Source organism: Pholis gunnellus, assembly GCF_910591455.1.
Source record: "Pholis gunnellus genome assembly, chromosome: 8".
Lineage (NCBI taxonomy): Eukaryota > Metazoa > Chordata > Actinopteri > Perciformes > Pholidae > Pholis > Pholis gunnellus.
Genome location: NC_136534.1, coordinates 10,801,544 through 10,820,979, shown reverse-complemented (window position 1 = coordinate 10,820,979; position 19,436 = coordinate 10,801,544). Strand labels below are relative to the sequence as shown.

The 19,436-nt window shown below is 40.5% G+C and overlaps 2 protein-coding genes across 2 annotated transcripts; one reads left to right on the top strand and one right to left on the bottom strand.

The window, feature by feature from the left end:
- Positions 1-770: 770 nt before the first annotated feature.
- Positions 771-10,636, top strand: hpn (hepsin; the record flags this gene model as incomplete). Its single annotated transcript, XM_079164139.1, has 12 exons — positions 771-807; positions 6,223-6,330; positions 6,472-6,513; positions 6,958-7,087; positions 7,171-7,290; positions 7,395-7,435; positions 7,708-7,873; positions 7,970-8,160; positions 9,330-9,425; positions 9,714-9,856; positions 10,015-10,179; positions 10,592-10,636. 12 exons carry the CDS (start codon positions 771-773, stop codon positions 10,634-10,636), a joined length of 1,284 nt encoding a protein of 427 aa, XP_079020265.1.
- Positions 10,637-12,487: 1,851 nt separating this feature from the next.
- LOC306700320 (B-cell receptor CD22-like) lies at positions 12,488-17,760 on the bottom strand. The gene is made up of 9 exons (XM_079165312.1): positions 17,655-17,760; positions 17,108-17,446; positions 16,791-17,015; positions 16,222-16,494; positions 14,744-15,031; positions 14,562-14,631; positions 13,956-13,986; positions 13,453-13,544; positions 12,488-12,901 (listed from the first exon to the last, which is right to left on the bottom strand). The coding sequence occupies exons 1-9, from the start codon at positions 17,692-17,694 to the stop codon at positions 12,841-12,843; spliced, it is 1,419 nt and encodes a 472-aa protein (XP_079021438.1). The 5' UTR covers positions 17,695-17,760; the 3' UTR covers positions 12,488-12,840.
- Positions 17,761-19,436: the final 1,676 nt, after the last annotated feature.

Below are 19,436 nucleotides of genomic sequence, written 5' to 3'. Positions count from 1 at the left end.
GGAATGAAGATACAGATGTTTAGTAAAAGCAGCTCAGTTAGTATAAAAGTAATGTCTTCCATGGACTTCATACATTTGTGTTTTCATTGTCAGTTTTCCATCTTAAAAATAATAAGTTACAGTAAGAGAACTTGTTAGTTGTGTGTGTGTGAGTTTGTGTGTGTGTGTGTGTGTGTGTGTGTGTGTGTGTGTGTGTGTGTGTGTGTGTGTGTGTGTGTGTGTGTGTGTGTGTGTGTGTGTGTGTGTGTGTGTGTGAGAGAGAGAGAGAGAGCAACAATTAATAACTGAAAACATCTGCTCTGAAACAAACTTGTGATGTAACCTGCCTGTACTTTGGAGCATATCGATTAAGGATTGAAGTAATATAAAAGTGTAGTGCGTAGTAGTATTATGAACTAGTGTTCTAGTTTGTGGCTGAACTAGTTTGTCCTCTCACTTTATATAACATAGGTTTCTCTCACTTTATATAACATAGGTTTCTCTCACTTTATATAACATAGGTTTTTCAAATCTCATTTAACTTGGTCTCACTGACTATCTTTATGATACATGTTTATTCATAGAAAATATAAGTGTTACCTACAATAGTGTGGTGTTTGTTTGTCACTTAACACCCTCAATATTATATTACCAGGCAAAAGTGACTGGCAAGGCCAAAGACCACCTGCCCTCAGGAGTCTAGGAGAGAAGGAAGGAAGGAAAAAAGGAGAGAAGGAAGGACGGAGACAGATCGTTGTCTATTGTCAACCTCTGCTTCCTATTGTGTACAGATGTATGCTGAGAAAGTTGGGACAGAGGGGAAGATGGGTGAGTGCACATAATACATACACTGTTGGCCATGCCGTCATTCTCACACACACACACACACACACATAAACATGCATAGATCAAAATGCTGTGCTGGTCATGCTGAAGCGCATGCTGCCTGTTTTCTGTGTTTGGCACCAGACATCAGTCCACTCAACAGTTAACCATTAACTGGTTTGTTCAAAGCCGACAGGCTGTCTCTCTGATGTTCACTGGGTTTATTTTTGAAGTTTCTCCTCCAGCTTGAAAAACATAAACTTAGATTGGTTATGCTATTTTTCATATCTGATACGATTTCTATAAATCATAACTCAAATAGAAATGTGATGTGTTGATAACTGGGGCCAGAAGTAACCACTGTCCTTTACTCCAAATTATACTTATTTCTAGCACATTATATTTATAGTAATGACAAATCTCTCTCGGCAGCCATAAACAAACAACTCACTGTAGCTCTCAATGAAGCTCTCCTACCCGATCCCATCAAACACACTCCCATCACCATCAGTGACTCACACATTTTAAAGGAAAGCCTTCACATCTGTCCTGTTAACGTGGCAGCTGTAGTGCAGTGTGTTGGTCAGATATGCAGCTTTATGGCTCCTAATGAGTTTACTGCTAATTAAATGATGCTGTTATGACAGTAAAGATAAGATTACTTGCTAAAGTTTACTGCTGCTAGAAAGCACTTTTGTCATTGTGATCTGTGAAACTCAAATATATGTAGAGACAATATATTAACTTTATATATGTTTATACCCCACAGCCCTGCTAAACAAAAGTACACCTACCTTACATTGCTGGGACAAATCGAGTGACAGTACGATGAAGCCAGTAGTCTCCCATTAAGTGATGTCTTTAGATGAAAACGGACAACACATCTTCTGCTGTTCTCGTCACCAGGTCTTCTTGTTGGGCTGTGACTTACGTTCTGTGTCTATACATGGTCAGCATTGGGTTTGTAGTTTCTGTTTCCCGACTGAAGGGAGCCCACCCAGATGCAGTGATTCAGGCTGTGTCTTTGGTGTGTATAATTACAAGAGAAACAAAGTCTAGCCAAGGAGTGGCACACATGGTGTGGCTTATTTTGTGTGACTCTGCGCTCGGATTAGTTGGGACTTGATCTATTTTCAGAAACAAGCTCTGTTTACCTTCAACATGACATGCGTACAGTTCACATGTCTGAACATGTACAGAAACACAAATATGCACATTCACACACATTCGTACTGGGCAGCGTATAGTAATCAGACTAGTATTTACTGCGCACTATGATTGTGTTTATCTTAACTTTTCTGTCATGACAACCACTACAACTATGAGTCACAGCTTCTGCTGTGTGTGTGAGAGAGGTTTTATTCTGCTTCTGTATTGTTATATTTGCTTCAGACCGCTGTAACCACACCGAGGTTAACTTAAGTCTATTCAGGAAGGAAATATATTTAAATTTTTTATTTTGCAAACCCTTTAAACCCCTGTCCTCATTGAAATTGGAGTGAATGTATGTTGAATTTTGATGGACCAAATCCGCAACAATCTGTTCCTCCTGGTTCGACACTATTGGAATGTGTTTCCTTAAGTCTACATGTCAGTGGAAGAAGGATATCGCAGCAGAGGCTGACTGTACAGTGAGGTGTGGAGTGGATCAAGAGACATGGTGCACATCAACCACATATGTAAACAACTGGTACATGGACCTTGAGTTTGGATTATTTTGTAAAACAACTCCTTTCAATGTGAACAATGACTTTTCATACCTAACTTTAACCCAACACGAATGAGAAGTTGTAAAAGAGATTCTGATGAATTTATAACAGCCACTGAACTTGCATGTCAGATCCATCTCCTATGAAAACGGAGCAAACTTTGTGACACAGTAGGAAGCTCTGGAAAAACATGAAGAAGATCTCCAGAGAGGAGTCGGACTTCTACCTTGTAGCCATGACTTCTGTTGCCTTGCACGGCAGCTTTGTTTTGTGCGATCACATATCACACGAAAAATCCATCATTACAGGCTTCAAGTAATGCGTTAAGCCAGATCACGGACCAATCAGCGTCCTCTGAGGAGCTGCTGGCAGCTATGGGCGGGGCTTAGGCGTGTGAGAAACGACACAGAAAAGCGGCTCCTGAAGAGGTTAGCGTAGATGCTGCAATAGCATCAGGATATTCATTCTCTACTCGGGTAGACGCTACTCCACTATATTTTTACAAAGCAAATAGTTGTTTGCTACATAATTGCTCTGAATGTTGAAAATACCGTATGTTGTGTAATCTTTAATTTCAGATTAACTACATCATAGCAGAAAACTTGAACGTGACCTTTCATATTTTTCTCTTGATTTTGGTTGTGCAGCCACACATCTGGTACACAGCTGCTTCTTTTCACCCAACAGTGTGGTGCTACAGCGGGAGGGTGTCATGCGTGCAGAATGAAGTGTGTCACTCCCAGCATGCCTGTGAATGAGTAAAAACACAGTGAACCTTTTCCATCCTGCTGCTTCTGGCTGGTCACATGACTCGTGGATGAGGATAGAAATAATAACCCAAATAAAGATGTATGTATGTATGGTGTGTTTGTGTGTGGATGGGTCACAAACACTAAGTGATGATTCATTCTTACCTCTCGTGCCAGCTTTATTTACCACAGTGGCAACAAACCATGGCAACAAACTACCAGTCACGCTGTGGGGAAGCCCTAAATGTTCACTGCTTTATGGAATATGTGCCACTTTTAGCTGTTGATCTTCTTGTTGTGCATACATTTAGCTTTGGTACATTTGTTGTTTACAAGCTTGAACAGAGTTTGAGATATATTCAACAGTATCATCACACGGTGTCTTCAAGAAACTTTGGTTAGTTTCTTCCTTTGATCAAGTTTTCAAGTTGCTGTTTATTTTCTTGTATTCGCATTATTACAATAAAATAATAAAAGATATGCAACATACCTACCGTTTTTACTACTGCAGTGGGCTCGCCATCACATACTGCCACAGTGATTTCAGGTAAATCCCTGACTCATCGCACACACATACACTCAGGAGAAGGTGGTCTCAGGTAGAAGTGGACACAATAGAGTGTTTGTTCTGCCCTGCAGTTTGATTGGGAGGTGCGCTGTGCTGGGGGAGAAGAGATCAGGAAGGAGAGAAGAAAAAAGGAAGTTTGGAAACAAGGGGGGTGGGCAGCTCCAGTGCAGTTGGAGTTGAGGTGTGTGGAGGAAAATGTTGGGGTACTTCCTGGAAAACACAATCTGAACAAATGAACAGGAGCCTGGAATGTCCCTCTGCTTTTTGTTTCTAATTTTTACATTTTTCTACCTCGGTTATCCTCATCTCTCTCTGACCTTTGGGTCCCCCATTGTTAATCAGAATTGAACAACCCAAGGAACAATAACACCATTATTATGCTGACTGGACGTTTGGAGGGGGACGAGAGGACAGGTACAGAGGGAGAGGAGGAGCAGACAGGAGGCACACAGAGGGGAGGGGAGGAAGGAGAGGGATGGGTACAGAGGGAGGCAAGGAAAGTAGGGACATTTAAGGGAAATGCAGTCAAGGAGTAGATGGGGTTGTAGAGGGAGGGAGCAGATGTGAGGAGATAGCTTAGAAGGATGATAAGGTCACTGGATGAGTAGGTCTACACCGCTATCGTGTTTCTTGATAACAACGTAGAAATTCTGCAACTGTGGGACCAAACAGTGTAGGTGGTTCTGTACAACACTGGTTCCTTGTCATTCCTTGAGTTGTTCACTGGCCCTCTAATGTCTAAAGAAGAACATTAAAAATGCCTCCTCTCTAACTGATGTGGGGAGAGAAATGTTGGAAGGAGACAGTGGCAGGAAGGAAACCTGGCATGTAGAATGTTTTCTTTGATTCGATAGGAAACATTCATGTTCTTACAGTATCTCCAGTTGTTTCCTGACACATTGATGGAAAGTATCACTGTTACAGTCCTGAGTGTCCAATGCAGCGTAATGAACAGAAAACACTTAGTTACAGACACAGGCTCTAATATTATATTAAAGCACTTGACGGAGGGTTACATTTGCCCCCTTAGCACGGACACCTTATCTTTTTCCTTCAGCTATTACTGAAGACAAACAGACGAAAGTATTTATAAATCTAATAGCTCTCTACACAGGTGTGAATAACACAAGTAATTATGACTGATCTCCATTGAGCTGCATTGTGCATGCTAGCTCACTGTCACACTGTCATGGCTTACCACCAGGATACTTGGATATAATTAATGTCATTAGTAACACCTGTGCTTTTCCTACTGTGACAAGTCAAAATGTCTGCTGTGAAAAAGTTACAGTGTCCTGTTAGTTTTGTTGCTCCTGTCGTTAAAGTGAAATATTCCTCAATATAATCAGTCGGGTTGGGCTGGTGTTGATGTGTCTGTGTCAAGAGGTGTCACCTGGCCTCCAGCTTTTGTCTGCACTGTTGCTCTAACTTTGATGATGATGATGATGATGATGATGATGATGATGATGATGATGATGATGATGGCCGTGGTCTTATGTAAATAGTTGTTACTAGGAAGGGAAATGAGCTGAGCTGTTTTTAATGATAAGGGATGTGCATGGTAGGGTGACAGTTCATACAAAGAGAGGATTTTTCAAGACTATTTGCTCTTTTTTTTGTCATTGTAAGACATTCTGCCTTACAATGACAGGTACAGGACAGGTGGAACTAATGAGATTAGTTCTGGCTCTGTACCATCTAAAGTGTCCTAGTGAGCCACGACAGTTAGCCAGCATGCTCAGTCCCAGGACCCTGGAGCTGACACACCAGAATGGATTTATTCATGTAAATAATCAAACTTTTGTTGTCTAATCTATTACAAGTCTGCAATAAAAAAATAGGTATTAACTCTAAGTTGTGTGTGAAGCTGACAAACTTGAGAAGAGGATAAAAGGAGCAGAAATGGAGACACACACATACTGTACATGCACACGGGACAAACATGGCACTATATCCTAGTTTAAAAGTTTGTTCTTGCTTTGTGGAGAAATGCTAGACTTTAGACTATTGATCTAATCCGTGTCGTTTGTACTCTTCATTCTTTGCCAGGAAATGTGCAGCATGCCTCTGATACCGGTCATTTTACTGATGTTTGTTGTATGGCTAAAAAAAAAAGCCCAAATTAAATACAAGAACCTAGCCTCAACCTTTGCCATGTATTAATTTGGTATACGTATATTTGTCAACAACAACACAGATAACGTGAGTTCACTGTTGTATTAGTTATTCTTTTGATTTCATCACCCAAGTGTTGTTCTTTTCACCATTTTATGACATTTTATACCAAACAACTCGATTAATCAAGAAAATAATCAATGAAAACACTCGTTAGTTGCAGCTCTAAATAAGTGTATGTGCACTCATTTCTATGTGTGTGTGTGTGTGTCTGCAGGGAACAGGGGAATCTCTCTGACCTGTGTGTTGACCCCCTGCCGTGTGATTGGGGTGTGTGTGACACTGATGACCTTGGGAGCCATTGGAGCAGCCGTCTGGGCCGTAGGTCAGACCGCATGCTTTCACGCATACACATAGTCACACACATATGATGACCATAATAATCTGTTGTTTCAAATTCTGGTGATTACTGGTCAGTATTTGACATCATGTAACGGACGGTTTTTTTTTTATTACCCTTCTGTAGTCACGTATTGCACATACGATGAGGACACAGGGCTGTATGATGGTGAGTAAGAGAGGACAGGATTTCTGATAGGAAGCTGTCTGTCTGTCTGTCTGTCTGTCTGTCTGTCTGTCAAAACACAAACTTAACTGCAGTTAAAACACATATCATGATTTCTACAGTTTATGTATTTTGATACAGATCCAGTTTCAAACTAATTTATTTTTAAAATGTGTATCATCAAATGAAACTTTTTATAAACTATGAGAGCAGACTCAACAAGAGGTTTAATGGACAAACAAGCAAGAGAAAGTTCAGATTGTGGTCTCTTCTATGTCACATGTTGCTCAATAGGAGCAGAACTTAAGCAGACAACTATCTCTGGTCTCATATAAATTACACATATGATCATCACAGTGAGAAAAGGAAAATAAATATAAAGTAATCAGGAGTGTGGGCAATTGTACCAAGTGTGTTTAAACAGTAACCTCGTGTCATTCCCTGCAGTCCAGGTAAATTCTGCTGACCAACGTCTCAGAGTCTTTGACTCTGCCCAGAAGAGGTGGCGTCAGGTGTGCTCCTCCTCAGCCAATGAGCTGCTGGCTAGCATCAGCTGTGAAGAAGTGGGCTTCATCAGGTGAGATGTTATTAACCGGCATAGCTCCGTGTTTTCATGCAGCATAGTGAGACACAGGACTGAAGTGTGTGTGTCTGTTTCAGCGTGGTGAATTACTCCGTCTCGTCAGTGCCAGAGGCCAGTGGAGACGGCGGGGACTTCTTCTGTGTCCGACCGCAAGAGCTCAGCTATGGCAAGAAAATCAAAGACTCGTTGTTCCCATGGTAACAAACACCTGTCTCACAGCAGGCTAACCTTCTACCACGCTGTTTGGATGTTTCCTTTTTCTCTGTCAGGCTGTTGCTGACTCTGTCTGTCTTGGTTTCAGTGACTGTGAGAGCAGGGAGGTGCTCACACTGTTGTGTCAAGGTAAGATGTGAGCTCAGATCTGCACTCAGACATCCAGCGCTCATCTTTCACAATATGCTGGGATTATCATCCTGCAATACACCTTTGATAGAAGTGCTTCTTACTGTCTGATATTTTATTCAGCCTCTCTGTCGTTGTTCTCTCCTTCTTTCTGCCTAGCACACGCTCACTTACTTTGCTTTTTTTTTTGTCCCGTCTTTGATATTAAATGTTTAATTCTCTCACCTGCAGTTTACCCAGACAGTAAAGGCTCTCCTCTCTCTCCTCGGCAGACTGTGGCAGGCGTAGTTTTGCAGCAGACCGTATAGTCGGCGGTGTGGATGCCAGGCAGGGTAGTTGGCCTTGGCAGGTCAGATTGGAGTACGACGGAGTTCATCAGTGTGGAGGAACCATCATCTCAAACCGCTGGATCGTCTCAGCAGCTCACTGCTTCAGAGAGTCAGTAATCCAGCCTGATTTCATACAGGAATCATATTTCATTTTAAAGCACATTGTGGACAAATTCAATATATATATTGTTGTATTTCATTCTAGACGATATCGCTCTGTGAATCGCTGGCGTGTGCAGCTGGGCTCCATCTATAGTAAACCAATGAACGCCAACGTGGTGGAGGTGAACACCATTGTTTACCACAGCAGCTACCTGCCCTTTGTAGATGCTAGCATTGATGACAACAGCAGGGACATCGCTGTGCTGGCCCTCACCCAGCCCCTCACTTTCAACGGTAGGCCACACTGAGGCCTACACACCTGTTCATGAGCCACACTCATCGACACACACCTGAACATTTGATTGCATGACGACAACGATTAGAGATGAGCAAGAATGACAAAGACCCGGAGAGAACCAGATCGACACAGAGAGTCAGTCATTACAGTCATTTGCCTGCTTTATGTCTCCTGTTTCCCAGATTGGAGTCAGCAGAACAAAAGTTCTTTTATCCAACATAGTTATAGCAGCACTGAGCAGTAACCACTGGTTCCTCTCTTGTCTGAAGCTCTCTTTGTAATTAAATATCACTTTGATAGGGAGAAACGTACAGTACACGCATACAAGACTCACCTTTCCGTGTGTGTGTGTGTGAGACTTGCAGTGGCATTATAGGTCTGAGAGAGACAGAGGCTAGCTTTGTGTTACAGTGCATGTCACAGCTCTGCACATTTTAAACAGTCCAGTAAGTTAAGCTTAAGTCAACATACTTAATGGGTTTTGAGGAAATGACAAATAACTAAATGCAAATATACTATATTAACATTATCTGTGCTAACGAATAACATGGAGAAAATGATGAAGACCCATGCTGAGATATGGACGTACAGTAGAGGAACAAGTCAGTGGCTCAAGTTTATGAAATGTAAATGATTTACAGCCCAATTGGAAAACCCGTTTTTAGATAATTGTCATTGATGTTGATTAATAACACGACCTACCTTGAAGAAGAAGAAACTTGAAGTAGAAACGGTTGAAGCAATGTTTAACTAGGTCACCTCTGACATCTAGTGTTAGGCTTTCATAATTACAACCACAACATGACAAGTAAAGGATACTCTTAAGTTAAATGGCTCTCTGTACAGTGCACTGTTTCAGTGCTGTTGATACACTAATAGAAAAAACATGTGGTGCTTTATAAAGCAAAGATGTCTCATATTATATTATATATTAAGACAGAAGCTGACAAAAAAAATTCAAAAATCAACATAACTGAGATCAACATTTTCAGATCATTAATACGGTATATGGTAAGAACGATGGTTCTTGCCCATTAATTTAAAATATTTCACCACTTCTTGTCTCCTGACACATGTTGCAGTGGTTTGGATTATTGTGCGTGTGTGTTTGATGGTGTTATTACATGTGTTTCACTTACATCTTAATACATATGTTTGTGCGTAGAATACATCCAGCCTAGTTGCCTGCCAGCCTACGGTCAGAGACTGATAGACGGACAGATGGGAACAGTAACCGGTTGGGGAAATGTAGGTTACTACGGTGAGTCGTCTGCGTTTCACTACAGCTGTACTGTAATACACTGCAGAACATCTGACGTTGGATGACATTATTTGCAATGCTTGTATCAACATGCTCAACATGTGCTATCATAGCAAACAGCACCAGTGTACGCTTTAATCTACATAAATACGATAAGGTGAGAGTAGAGTAATAAAGTCTTGATGACTTTAATTTTTACAAGGACCCATAGCAATTCATACTTCTTTTTAGATACCCCCCCTCCAAAGTATTGTTGTTTTTCATTTTCTTTTGCTTTCTCACATGCAGGTATTCTAGCAGATATTCTCCAGGAAGTGAACGTCCCCATCATCAGTGACGCTGTCTGCAACGCTCCTGACTACTATGACAATCAGATCACCACCAGTATGTTCTGTGCTGGTTATGAGAAAGGAGGCACTGACGCCTGTCAGGTCAGAGTGTGACTGTGTTTTTGCATGCTGGTGCATAAAGGCTTTGGGGTGTCTAATTAAGGGGGCTACATGCTTCAATATGTCCTCATATGCGAATACCTGGTTGTTCAATTATCTTACTTGTGTGTGTGAGGTGCTAAAATCCTCTGTGGTTTCAGGGAGACAGCGGCGGGCCTTTTGTGGCAGAGGACTGCCTGTCTAAGACCAGGCGGTATCGTCTGCTGGGCGTGGTGAGCTGGGGAATAGGCTGTGCCATGGCCAAGAAACCTGGCGTCTACACCAGAATATCCCGATTTCTGCCCTGGATATCTACGGCCATGAGGGTGAGAACCTGGACTTTATTGTATGTCTTTATTATGACACTGTTTGTATTCAATTGTGTTGTCACAACGCTTCAATGCACAACCAAGGAAGTAGGGATAGCTGAGCCTCCACCACCAAGTGAATCGACTGCCACCAACTACAGAAACACAACAGTAACTGCCATTCAAGTTATCTATAAATCACTGAACAAGGACGTTTTTTTTCACACACACAAAACATGTAATCCTTAATCCAAATGAAGGAAACAAAATGTCTTAATGAAGTGGTGTGCCACCACCAAATACACACACGTTTACGTTACATGCATGCTTCAAGATTGGTGTTGAAGTTTTAGTCATCTACATCTTTAAATGTCTTCTCGTGACATTACAGATGTGCGTAACAATTCCTGCTCTCATCTCTCCCCTCCAGAACTATCACAACTCACCGGGCCTTCACAAAATGGCGCGGACATGAGATTCCTGCTCCCATGTTTCCACTTTTCCTACTCTTGGATGACAACATTAAAAGACCTGGAAGACGTCAACAGGGGGCAGTTGGACGGAGGGATGAAAGTCTGTCACGTTTCCAGATTCTCCTTCTTACCTAAAGCTTTTTTTATATTTAGGATTAACTTCTTCCTGAACTTTCCCACATTGTTAAATGCCCACCAAGACCATGCTCCTTAATAGATACCCGGTATCTAAAACACACAGACAGAGCTCTTAAAGAAACATGACGTTTTGAACAGATCAGCAAAGAGTTATTGAAGTTGACTAACATTGTTCTCATGAAGTAAAATATTGATAAAGTGCAAAAGAGAGATAATATAAAATTCCCTATACTGGATTTAAGATGCCAGTTTTGTAAAATATAATGAGATGAAGTCAAGTTAGAAATAACCACTATAACTTGTGAGCTAAACAGCAATATGTTGAATTGAGACTTACAAAGTCTCAGGTTCATCTTGAGAATTGTTGATGAAATTACAGGAATTCATACAATAAGACACTTAATTCCTTTAGAAGTTTTATCTTGTTCCACATGAGTCACTTTCTCCAGTGCTAGACGTCCTGCCGCCAGCGTGCACAGCAAGCTACAATGAGTGCAGACAGCACTGTTGATTTGTAATGAAGATCAGTCAAGATCTTGTACTTTTACATTGTGCAACACTCAGATGCAGACACACACACACATGCACACACGCACACACACACACAGTAGATCTAAAATGTCAGTAATTTATGAGTAATGCTAATGAGTAGCTAAAACACTTCCTGATGAGCTTTATTTTGTAAAATCACAGCACACAAACTTTTCACGTCGTAAGAATCTAATTTTATAAGTAACTTTTACTCGTGGGATCTTTTTATATACTTTTGTATGAAAAATAATTATTCATTCAAGGTCCGTCTTTATCAAATCCCCACATGAACTGGTGAAGATGATGCTTGTATTGAAATCAGTATTTTTGTTATCGCCTTGTAAATATTAGTCAATGTCTTGTTTGTGTAGATGTTTATTTGAGACATCTGACAGATGTCTTCATGATCCACAGATCTTAAAGCCAAGAGTGCAATAACAATCTAAATCATGTTCTCAGAAAACATTTCTTTTACCCCACCACTTATTGATTACCAGATTTTAAATGCTGATGATGTCCCATCATATTAACTGTGTATACTCATGATCTTCCATGACCAATGTATAGTATTATATACTAAAACTCCCTCTCTGCTCCTAGAGTCATATTCAGCATAAACCACAACAAAGCTTGTTTTAGATTAGATAGATTTGATTACTTGTATTGTTCAGATTCCAGTGGCATCTGGACACAAATTCTTGCTAGAGTTTATTTTAATAGACATCAAAAGAAGAGACAGACCACTAGACTGTAAATAGGAAGTGTTTTGACCCAATCTGTGGTCAACATGACAGACGTTAAGGTAAGCCTAGGCACCAAAATAGTAGCACAAACACAAAATATACAACCGTATACAAAATACAACCGTCAAGATACATTATCAAAAATATAATGCATCATTTCACTACTGTAGTCACTAAATCTGTATCCTGCATCTGGCCATAAGAAAGGATCGGATGGGAACACAAGTATAAAATCCTTTCTGCCACTGATTTTTAGCTCTCGACTAAATTTGTTTTGCATCCATAAAATTGCAAACTATTCACCACCAGTTCGCCCTCTGAAATAAAGTTAATGCATGTACATTCATGACATTTATGATGTGTGCAAGATAAATAAATGTGCTCAACGTAAATTGTTGCATTGGCTATTGTATTGAAATGATAACAACTTACCCACAGACATTGTGTAATGATATCACAGTTTATTTATAAATCTTTAATAGTAACTGTAAAGACTGCAGTAAAAAAGAATCATACTGGAATAAACAGTATCCTACACACAACAGGAAGAAGAAAGAAAGAAAAGAAATTTGAGCATTGGTGCTCAGTATGACTGTACAAAGTAGAAAAAACAAAAACCCTTGCTGAGACATTCATACAAACACAAAGTACAACAAAAAAGATGCTCGAAGGTCTCTATTCAACCCTCCTGAGAGACTGAGCTTTGAACCACATGGCAGACAGCATAGGATTCATAATGATGATGATGATGATGATGAAACTTCCCTCAAAGGAGTGAAAGGTTTCCGTCAAACTCAGCTGGATTCAGCCAGCGAAATGTAGATCACAGAGTCGTCATTCTCTCCAGCTTTGGCGCTGAGGAGGAAATTTAGCTGTTAGTGACTTTTTTACTAAAGTGCAGCCTGTGAATGCCCTGATGGTGACATACTGATAGCAGCAAATGCTTCTGCTAAGCATTATTATTTATCCATAAACTCTTTTTATTAATGCACAGAATATCAGTTGGGCTGTAGCTTCTACAGAGGTCATATGCTCTGTAATATGTCCTCTGGGAATTAGTGGGTTTTAATGACCTGATGGCAAGTTTAGATTATACACATGTTACACATGTCGGTTCTTTAATGTGGATTGTGATATTTCTAGATGAGATATTTGCATATAAAGTCAATGCAAAAAAGTGAGGGATATGAATTTGTGCTCATCTGGGATGCTAATTGGGACAAATCATTAAAACTTTGAGAAGAAAATGTGCGCTAATCCCAAATGATTTTACTTGTTTTACATTTCTTTGGGCAGTTAGGTTGTAGGTCCCAGTTTTCAACAATGGGAATTTTCCATTTTTCTCTGTGAAGTTCAAAGGGTCTGTGAGTAATGTGATCAGGTCAATGTTTGGACAGTTAACCTACCAGGAGTTGTCTACGTGATGTTTAGGACTTGGCTTTCTGGGTTTAATGGACACTGTCGAGTAGGAAACCTCATCTTCATAGGATGCGGGAGCCTGAGTGGAGAGCAGACGAGTCACAACAAAACTCAGATCAAGTTTTCTGCTAAATGATCCCATTACTTCTCTTTATTTTTGGGAAGTTCAGTTAATAAGTTTCAGTTCGAAATACATTTTCAGATTATTGAAACACCACAAAAAAACAGATATCTCAATTCTTTAAATATTTGTCGGGACTCTTGCTAAAGCACAGAACATTTTTAATACCCCCCCTTGAAAGGTCTCCTTTGTCTGTGCTACTAGTTGTGAGTTTAAGAGGGAACTTAAAATCCAGTTTAACAGATTCATTTAATGGCTTATATTACATTTTTTTTTGTTCAACCTTTATTAAACCAGGCGAGTCATTAAGAAAAATTCGGATTTACATATTTATAATAGCGGCCTGGTAAATATATTAGATGTACTCACTTTTTTCTTTGCATGGCTCTTCTGTTTTAGCCTACCAAGAAAAAAATAAAAATAAAAATCATTGATATTACTCCACATCCTTAATTGTTTCTCAATCTTTAATGTGACATTTTAGGGAAGTTGTTCTGAAAGGATGCGAATTCCAGCAGCTTGCTACTTCTATAAACTGCTGCTCAGTACAAACAGATTGACCATCCCATGTTTTTCACTGCGTTAGATATAAACTGTAGAAAATTACAAGTGTATTGAAAACAAATAGCTTTTAAGTATTTTTTTAATCTGAGACAGTAGCTCATGATCATATGTCTTTTTGCATATACAGTCACAAATTATATCAAATTCTGCATCTCATGTATGTCTTGAATAGACATTGAAAGATTTAACCCCTTACTAAAGATCATTAATATTCAGTATGTTAAAACATAAAGCACAAATGTAATAGATTAATATACCTGAGCCAACAAACTGAGTATGTGACTAAAAGCAGCAACAGACATGCAGCCATGACAACATTACATGTAGGTGAAACACATTAAAAAAAAAAAGAAGACTAACAATAAAAATGAAATGAGTCATTCAGTCACACTTAAACATTCAGTGACTCACCAGAGCCAAAGAAGAGATATCACAAAAACAGAGACTCCTATTCCAGCTAAGATTTTGAGGGACGGGCGACCTGTGGAGAAACACACTCTATGGTTAGATTACTGTTGGTGGTTTGGAAAACGAAGCACGAATGCAAAATTTCGATGAACAAAGCAGCCGTAGAAGATAAATATGATACTAACCACGGCCCTTTTTCTTCATGGTGAGCAGCACCTCGGTTGAGTTGTTTTCCCCCAGTCGGTTCCTGGCCTGGCAGAGGTAGAGTCCAGTGTGGGACGCCTCCACAGAGGGGAGAGACAGCACCTGTCCTGACCCCACCTGCAGCAGGGAGCTGAAACAGGAACCAGCACTGCTGTACCAGGTGTAGTTTTCTGCTGCAGGGTTAGCGGCACTGCTGCAGGTCAGATTCACACTGCTGCCCTCAACAACATGTGGCGGCTCCATTGAAATAGAAATGTTTTCTGGAGGGTCTGAAAAAAGCATAAAAAAACACTGTGCATTCTTAACAGTTTTATTCTAAAATGAGAGAGGAATCAAAATTGCTCTCACAATGCCAGAAACGAATATAATCTACGAGAGCAGTGGTTTTCCACCCTGGGGGATAAATGTGAGGGGTCACACAATGATTAAAGGAATTCAAATTATAACTCAAGGATTAAAAACAGAAAAATATACACAAATTATTTTTGTGATTTTCTTTGGAAATACTGGATATGTCCACCTCTAAAAGTCATTCAAATGAAACGATCTAATATGGAAACAAATCCCTGAACGTCACACCAAGGCCATAACCTGGGGGGAGTGGTCACACATGCTTCATTTTAAGGGGTCACAGGCCTGGAAGATCAGCAACCAATGAAATAGAGTGCACTCATTAGACTGTAATAATCATTAGATTATACTGTATGCACTTGTCATATATATCTCAGTCTTATAGACTAAATTGTAGCTGTCCCTCCTCTCCAGACACATTTCTAGTTCTCTAAATTAAACCATTTCCAGAGGTTCATCGTACTTTCCCTCCTTTCTCCATCACGTGACTGCCACACCCATACACACACCTGTTCCCACTTTCCCTAATCAGCTCTGCCTGGCCGTTCCGGCTCACCTGCATCTCATTCCCTCGTCAGCCACACTGCACACATATCCTTTGAACTGTTGTCAGTTCATCAGAGCGCTGTGCCTGTTGTGTGCCCTGTTGTGTGCCCTGTTGTGTGCCCTGTTGTGTGCCGTGACAAAAAGTCAAGAATGTTTTTGGGAGATTATCTCCAACTTGATATGAGTATTTCATGAAATATATGTATTTTAAATCTGGTACATCTCTTTAAATTCTTTCCCCTTATAAGGTGATAGTCAGATCGATGGAGTATGTTCTACTGTATAAAGATAAATCAGTATGAATATCTCATCCGCACTCCTCTCTCCCTGAGCCTTTCACACACCCTGACAACAGACAGACAGACCAGAGCTTTCATTTGATTTAACTGACTGTTGTATTGTACTTCTCCTGTCAAAGGTGATTTTCTTTTTTTACACCTCTGGAACGCAGCATGAGAACTAACTTGTGTGTTTAAATGGCAAGCGTCTATCCACAACAACACGGGTTTCTGTAACAAATTCAAACGCGTACATTTGAAACCAGACACCTCAAAACACTTACACTGGACGTCAAGATGAACCTCAGTCGAGTTAATCAGGTCGATGCCCCTCCGGCTGATATTATTCCAGGCCTGACAGTAGTACAGTCCACTGTGGGCGGGCTGGAGGTCAGAGATGGTGTGATTCTGCCCTGAACTGATAAAGTGTCCATCTTTATACAGGCTGTATCCACTTTGTGTCACAGGTGGGTTGGCATCGCTGCTACAGGTGAGAGCCACCCAACTTCCTTTGGCGGCTGATGGACTCATTGACAACGTGATATTACTTGGAGCATCTGATAGACAGGACATTAACAGAGTTAATAAATAAACCAGTGAATCACAATGAAAAATGGGGATGTGAGTATGTCGCTGCATGGAGCAAAGATATTTCTAGTCATTTCTTCTTTCTAGTTGGAGGTTAGTTGTTAGGAGGTGCCAAAAGCACATTTGTTTTTCCTGTCATCTTTCATCTACACCAGACAGCCAAATCATCAAAGCATTTAGCCTGATTTTTAGACTTCGACACAGGATCATTGCATAACAACGTGAGCTTTGAAATGTTTGGTTCAAGTGTTATTCATGTACTTACATTGAACATTCAGAGCCACGGAGGCAGATCTGGCCGTCTCTTGTCCCAGGGCGGCACAGTAGTACCTCCCAGCATGCTCTCTCTCTGCCTGGAAGACTGGATTTGGTACAGTTTGTCCATCTCTGAACCAGACAATGTTTATAGGTGCAAGGCAACCTGACACGCAGGTCAGGCTGACATTGCCTCCCTCTGTCACAGTGCTCGGCTGTACAGCGGAGGTCAACTCTGAATCGGAAACAGAAGCAGAAATTGATTAATTTCACTAAAAGAAACATAATTCTCGAGGAGGTCTCCTCTTTCCGTTATTGAGTTATTACCTCTTACGGACAAATGAGCAGATGTTTGACTTCTCCATTTGTTGAGTGTTGTCACAAAACTGAAAAAGTAGTCTCCTTCATCAGTGTGTTGAACGTCATTTACCGTCAGACTACAGTCACCTCGGTAGTTGCCCACATACGTAAAGTGGTTTGGAGGTGAAGCGAGTTCTGAAAGGAGAAACTTCTTCCACTCGCCAGCTACATACTGGGCTTTAGACCAGCTGACTGCAGTGACAATATGACCCCACGGATAGTCATACTCGCATTTAATAACTACTGATGTCCCTTTCAAAGCACACTGATCTTCGTTGGTCACCCTCCAGTCTCCACTCAAGACTCCTTTAAACAAAAATTTAAAAAAAGACAGTCAGTTAAATTTAGCCGTAGCTATATTTCCCCACAGGATTTGGTAATCCATAAAATACTTAAATTAGCTGATATGAAGCGTATTCATTTGTTTTAAAAGTTCAAAGCAGCAGTTGCATTATCATTTCATTGCAGTTACCACCTTTCCAATACATTCATTTAAAAATAAATGTTTCCTTACCTGGTACTGTCACCAGAATAATCAGAATCAAACGCTCCATTGTTAACCTGCAACATCAGGACATACAGTCTGTACAGCAGAGAACTTAAGAACACATCTTTGCATATTAAAGTTAATAGTGAAAAGCAGAAGTAGGAGGGTGTCCCCTCCCTGGTTCCTCTCATACAGTCAGCACATTCTGATTGCTCATTATATAAAGTTAGAAAGCCTCACATAGTATGATCAGAGTCTGAACACAAAAACAGACACACAGGATGGGTGGAAACAAGACTGTGACAATAGATGCATTGGTTATACACCACGCCATTGAGAGACAACCAGTAACACGGTACAGTATTTGCTGAGTATCGAGCAGAGCACATGCAGCACCTGCATCTGCAGTCTCTGTCACCATGCGTCTCCAAATGTGCCTTAGTTTCTTTCAAATCTAGCAAACAGGAAACAGAGGTCATTGCAGTACAACAGAGCTTTCTCTGTGTGGCCGACATGTCAAAAACAGCTGGCCTCACATCGCCAACATGATCTATCCTTCTTGTCCACATGGTGGTGTTACTGGACCGTGCACCGACGTCGGCGATGCAATCCGCCGTAAACACATCTTTTAAACAGATGTAGTCTTCTTGATTTCATATCTTTACATGAGATGTTTTGATGTGGTGATCTATGATGACCTTCAGGTTATTATTATTTAATCATGCCTGACTAAGATATCTGTTTGATCAAAAACAGTAAATAAAAAATAGTTGGGAGCTGTCAGTGAAATGTGCAGATTTTATGCCATTGTTGTGAAATGTCCCCAAATATCCCCACTGCATCTCGACACCAGGAGAGGAAATGTCACAAAAAGAACGTGATAGTGACACATTTATTGCACAAGACATTTCCTCTGCACCAGTAGAGAGCAAGATTTCAGGAGGGAGAAAGTGAAAGCTTTAGTAACCGATAGGGATGTTGAGTGATTTTTCAGGAAGTTTGAAGTATTTTGTGTTTTTTCTTATTGTCAGGTTTAACCAGCAGGTTTGAAGCCCTGACGCCAGTATATCATTTCAAAATGGCCAAAATGTAGCGGAGAGCAGCAACTCCAGCTTAAGCTGATCAGTGTTTTTAGTGCAAACTGCCCCACATTTACAATTAGTGATGAAAGAGTTAACCACACAACAAATATGTAGAATGAATCTCATTGACTGAATTTACTCCAAAAGTGACACACTTTGTCTCTCTGCCCCTCCTCTGCAGACACTCTTCTAGTTCCACAAATCAAACCATTATCCTGTCCCGTCCGTCCACCAGATGTCCTGTATTTTCCCAACTGTTTCCTGTCACGTGACTGCCACACCCATCCGCACACCTGTTCCCACTTCCCTAATCAGCTCTGCCTGGCCTTCCCCGCTCACCTGTGTCTCATTCCCTCGTCAGCCACACTGCGCAAAACACATTTCACTCTCACTAGCAAAACAAACAGCAAAAGAAAGACAAAAGATAGAGATTTGTATTTTATTTTATTTTATTTTATTTGATACACAACTTAGCAACGTGCTGTGGCTTGACCACAGGATAAAAAGAGTGTGCATGCAGTTTTTGGTTGTTGTTAGCAATGCTTTTTTGGTCATTGCTCATTTTACATCTTCAAACCAAAACAGCTCAGATACAGATCACTGTAAGTCACTTTTACTGAAACGAAAGAAGCTATTGAGTTAACCTAAGTGTGGATGATTTAAAAGTCCGTGCGGCGCTTTCCACAAAGACTGACACATTCTTTACTTCTGTGAGAAAAAAAAAATA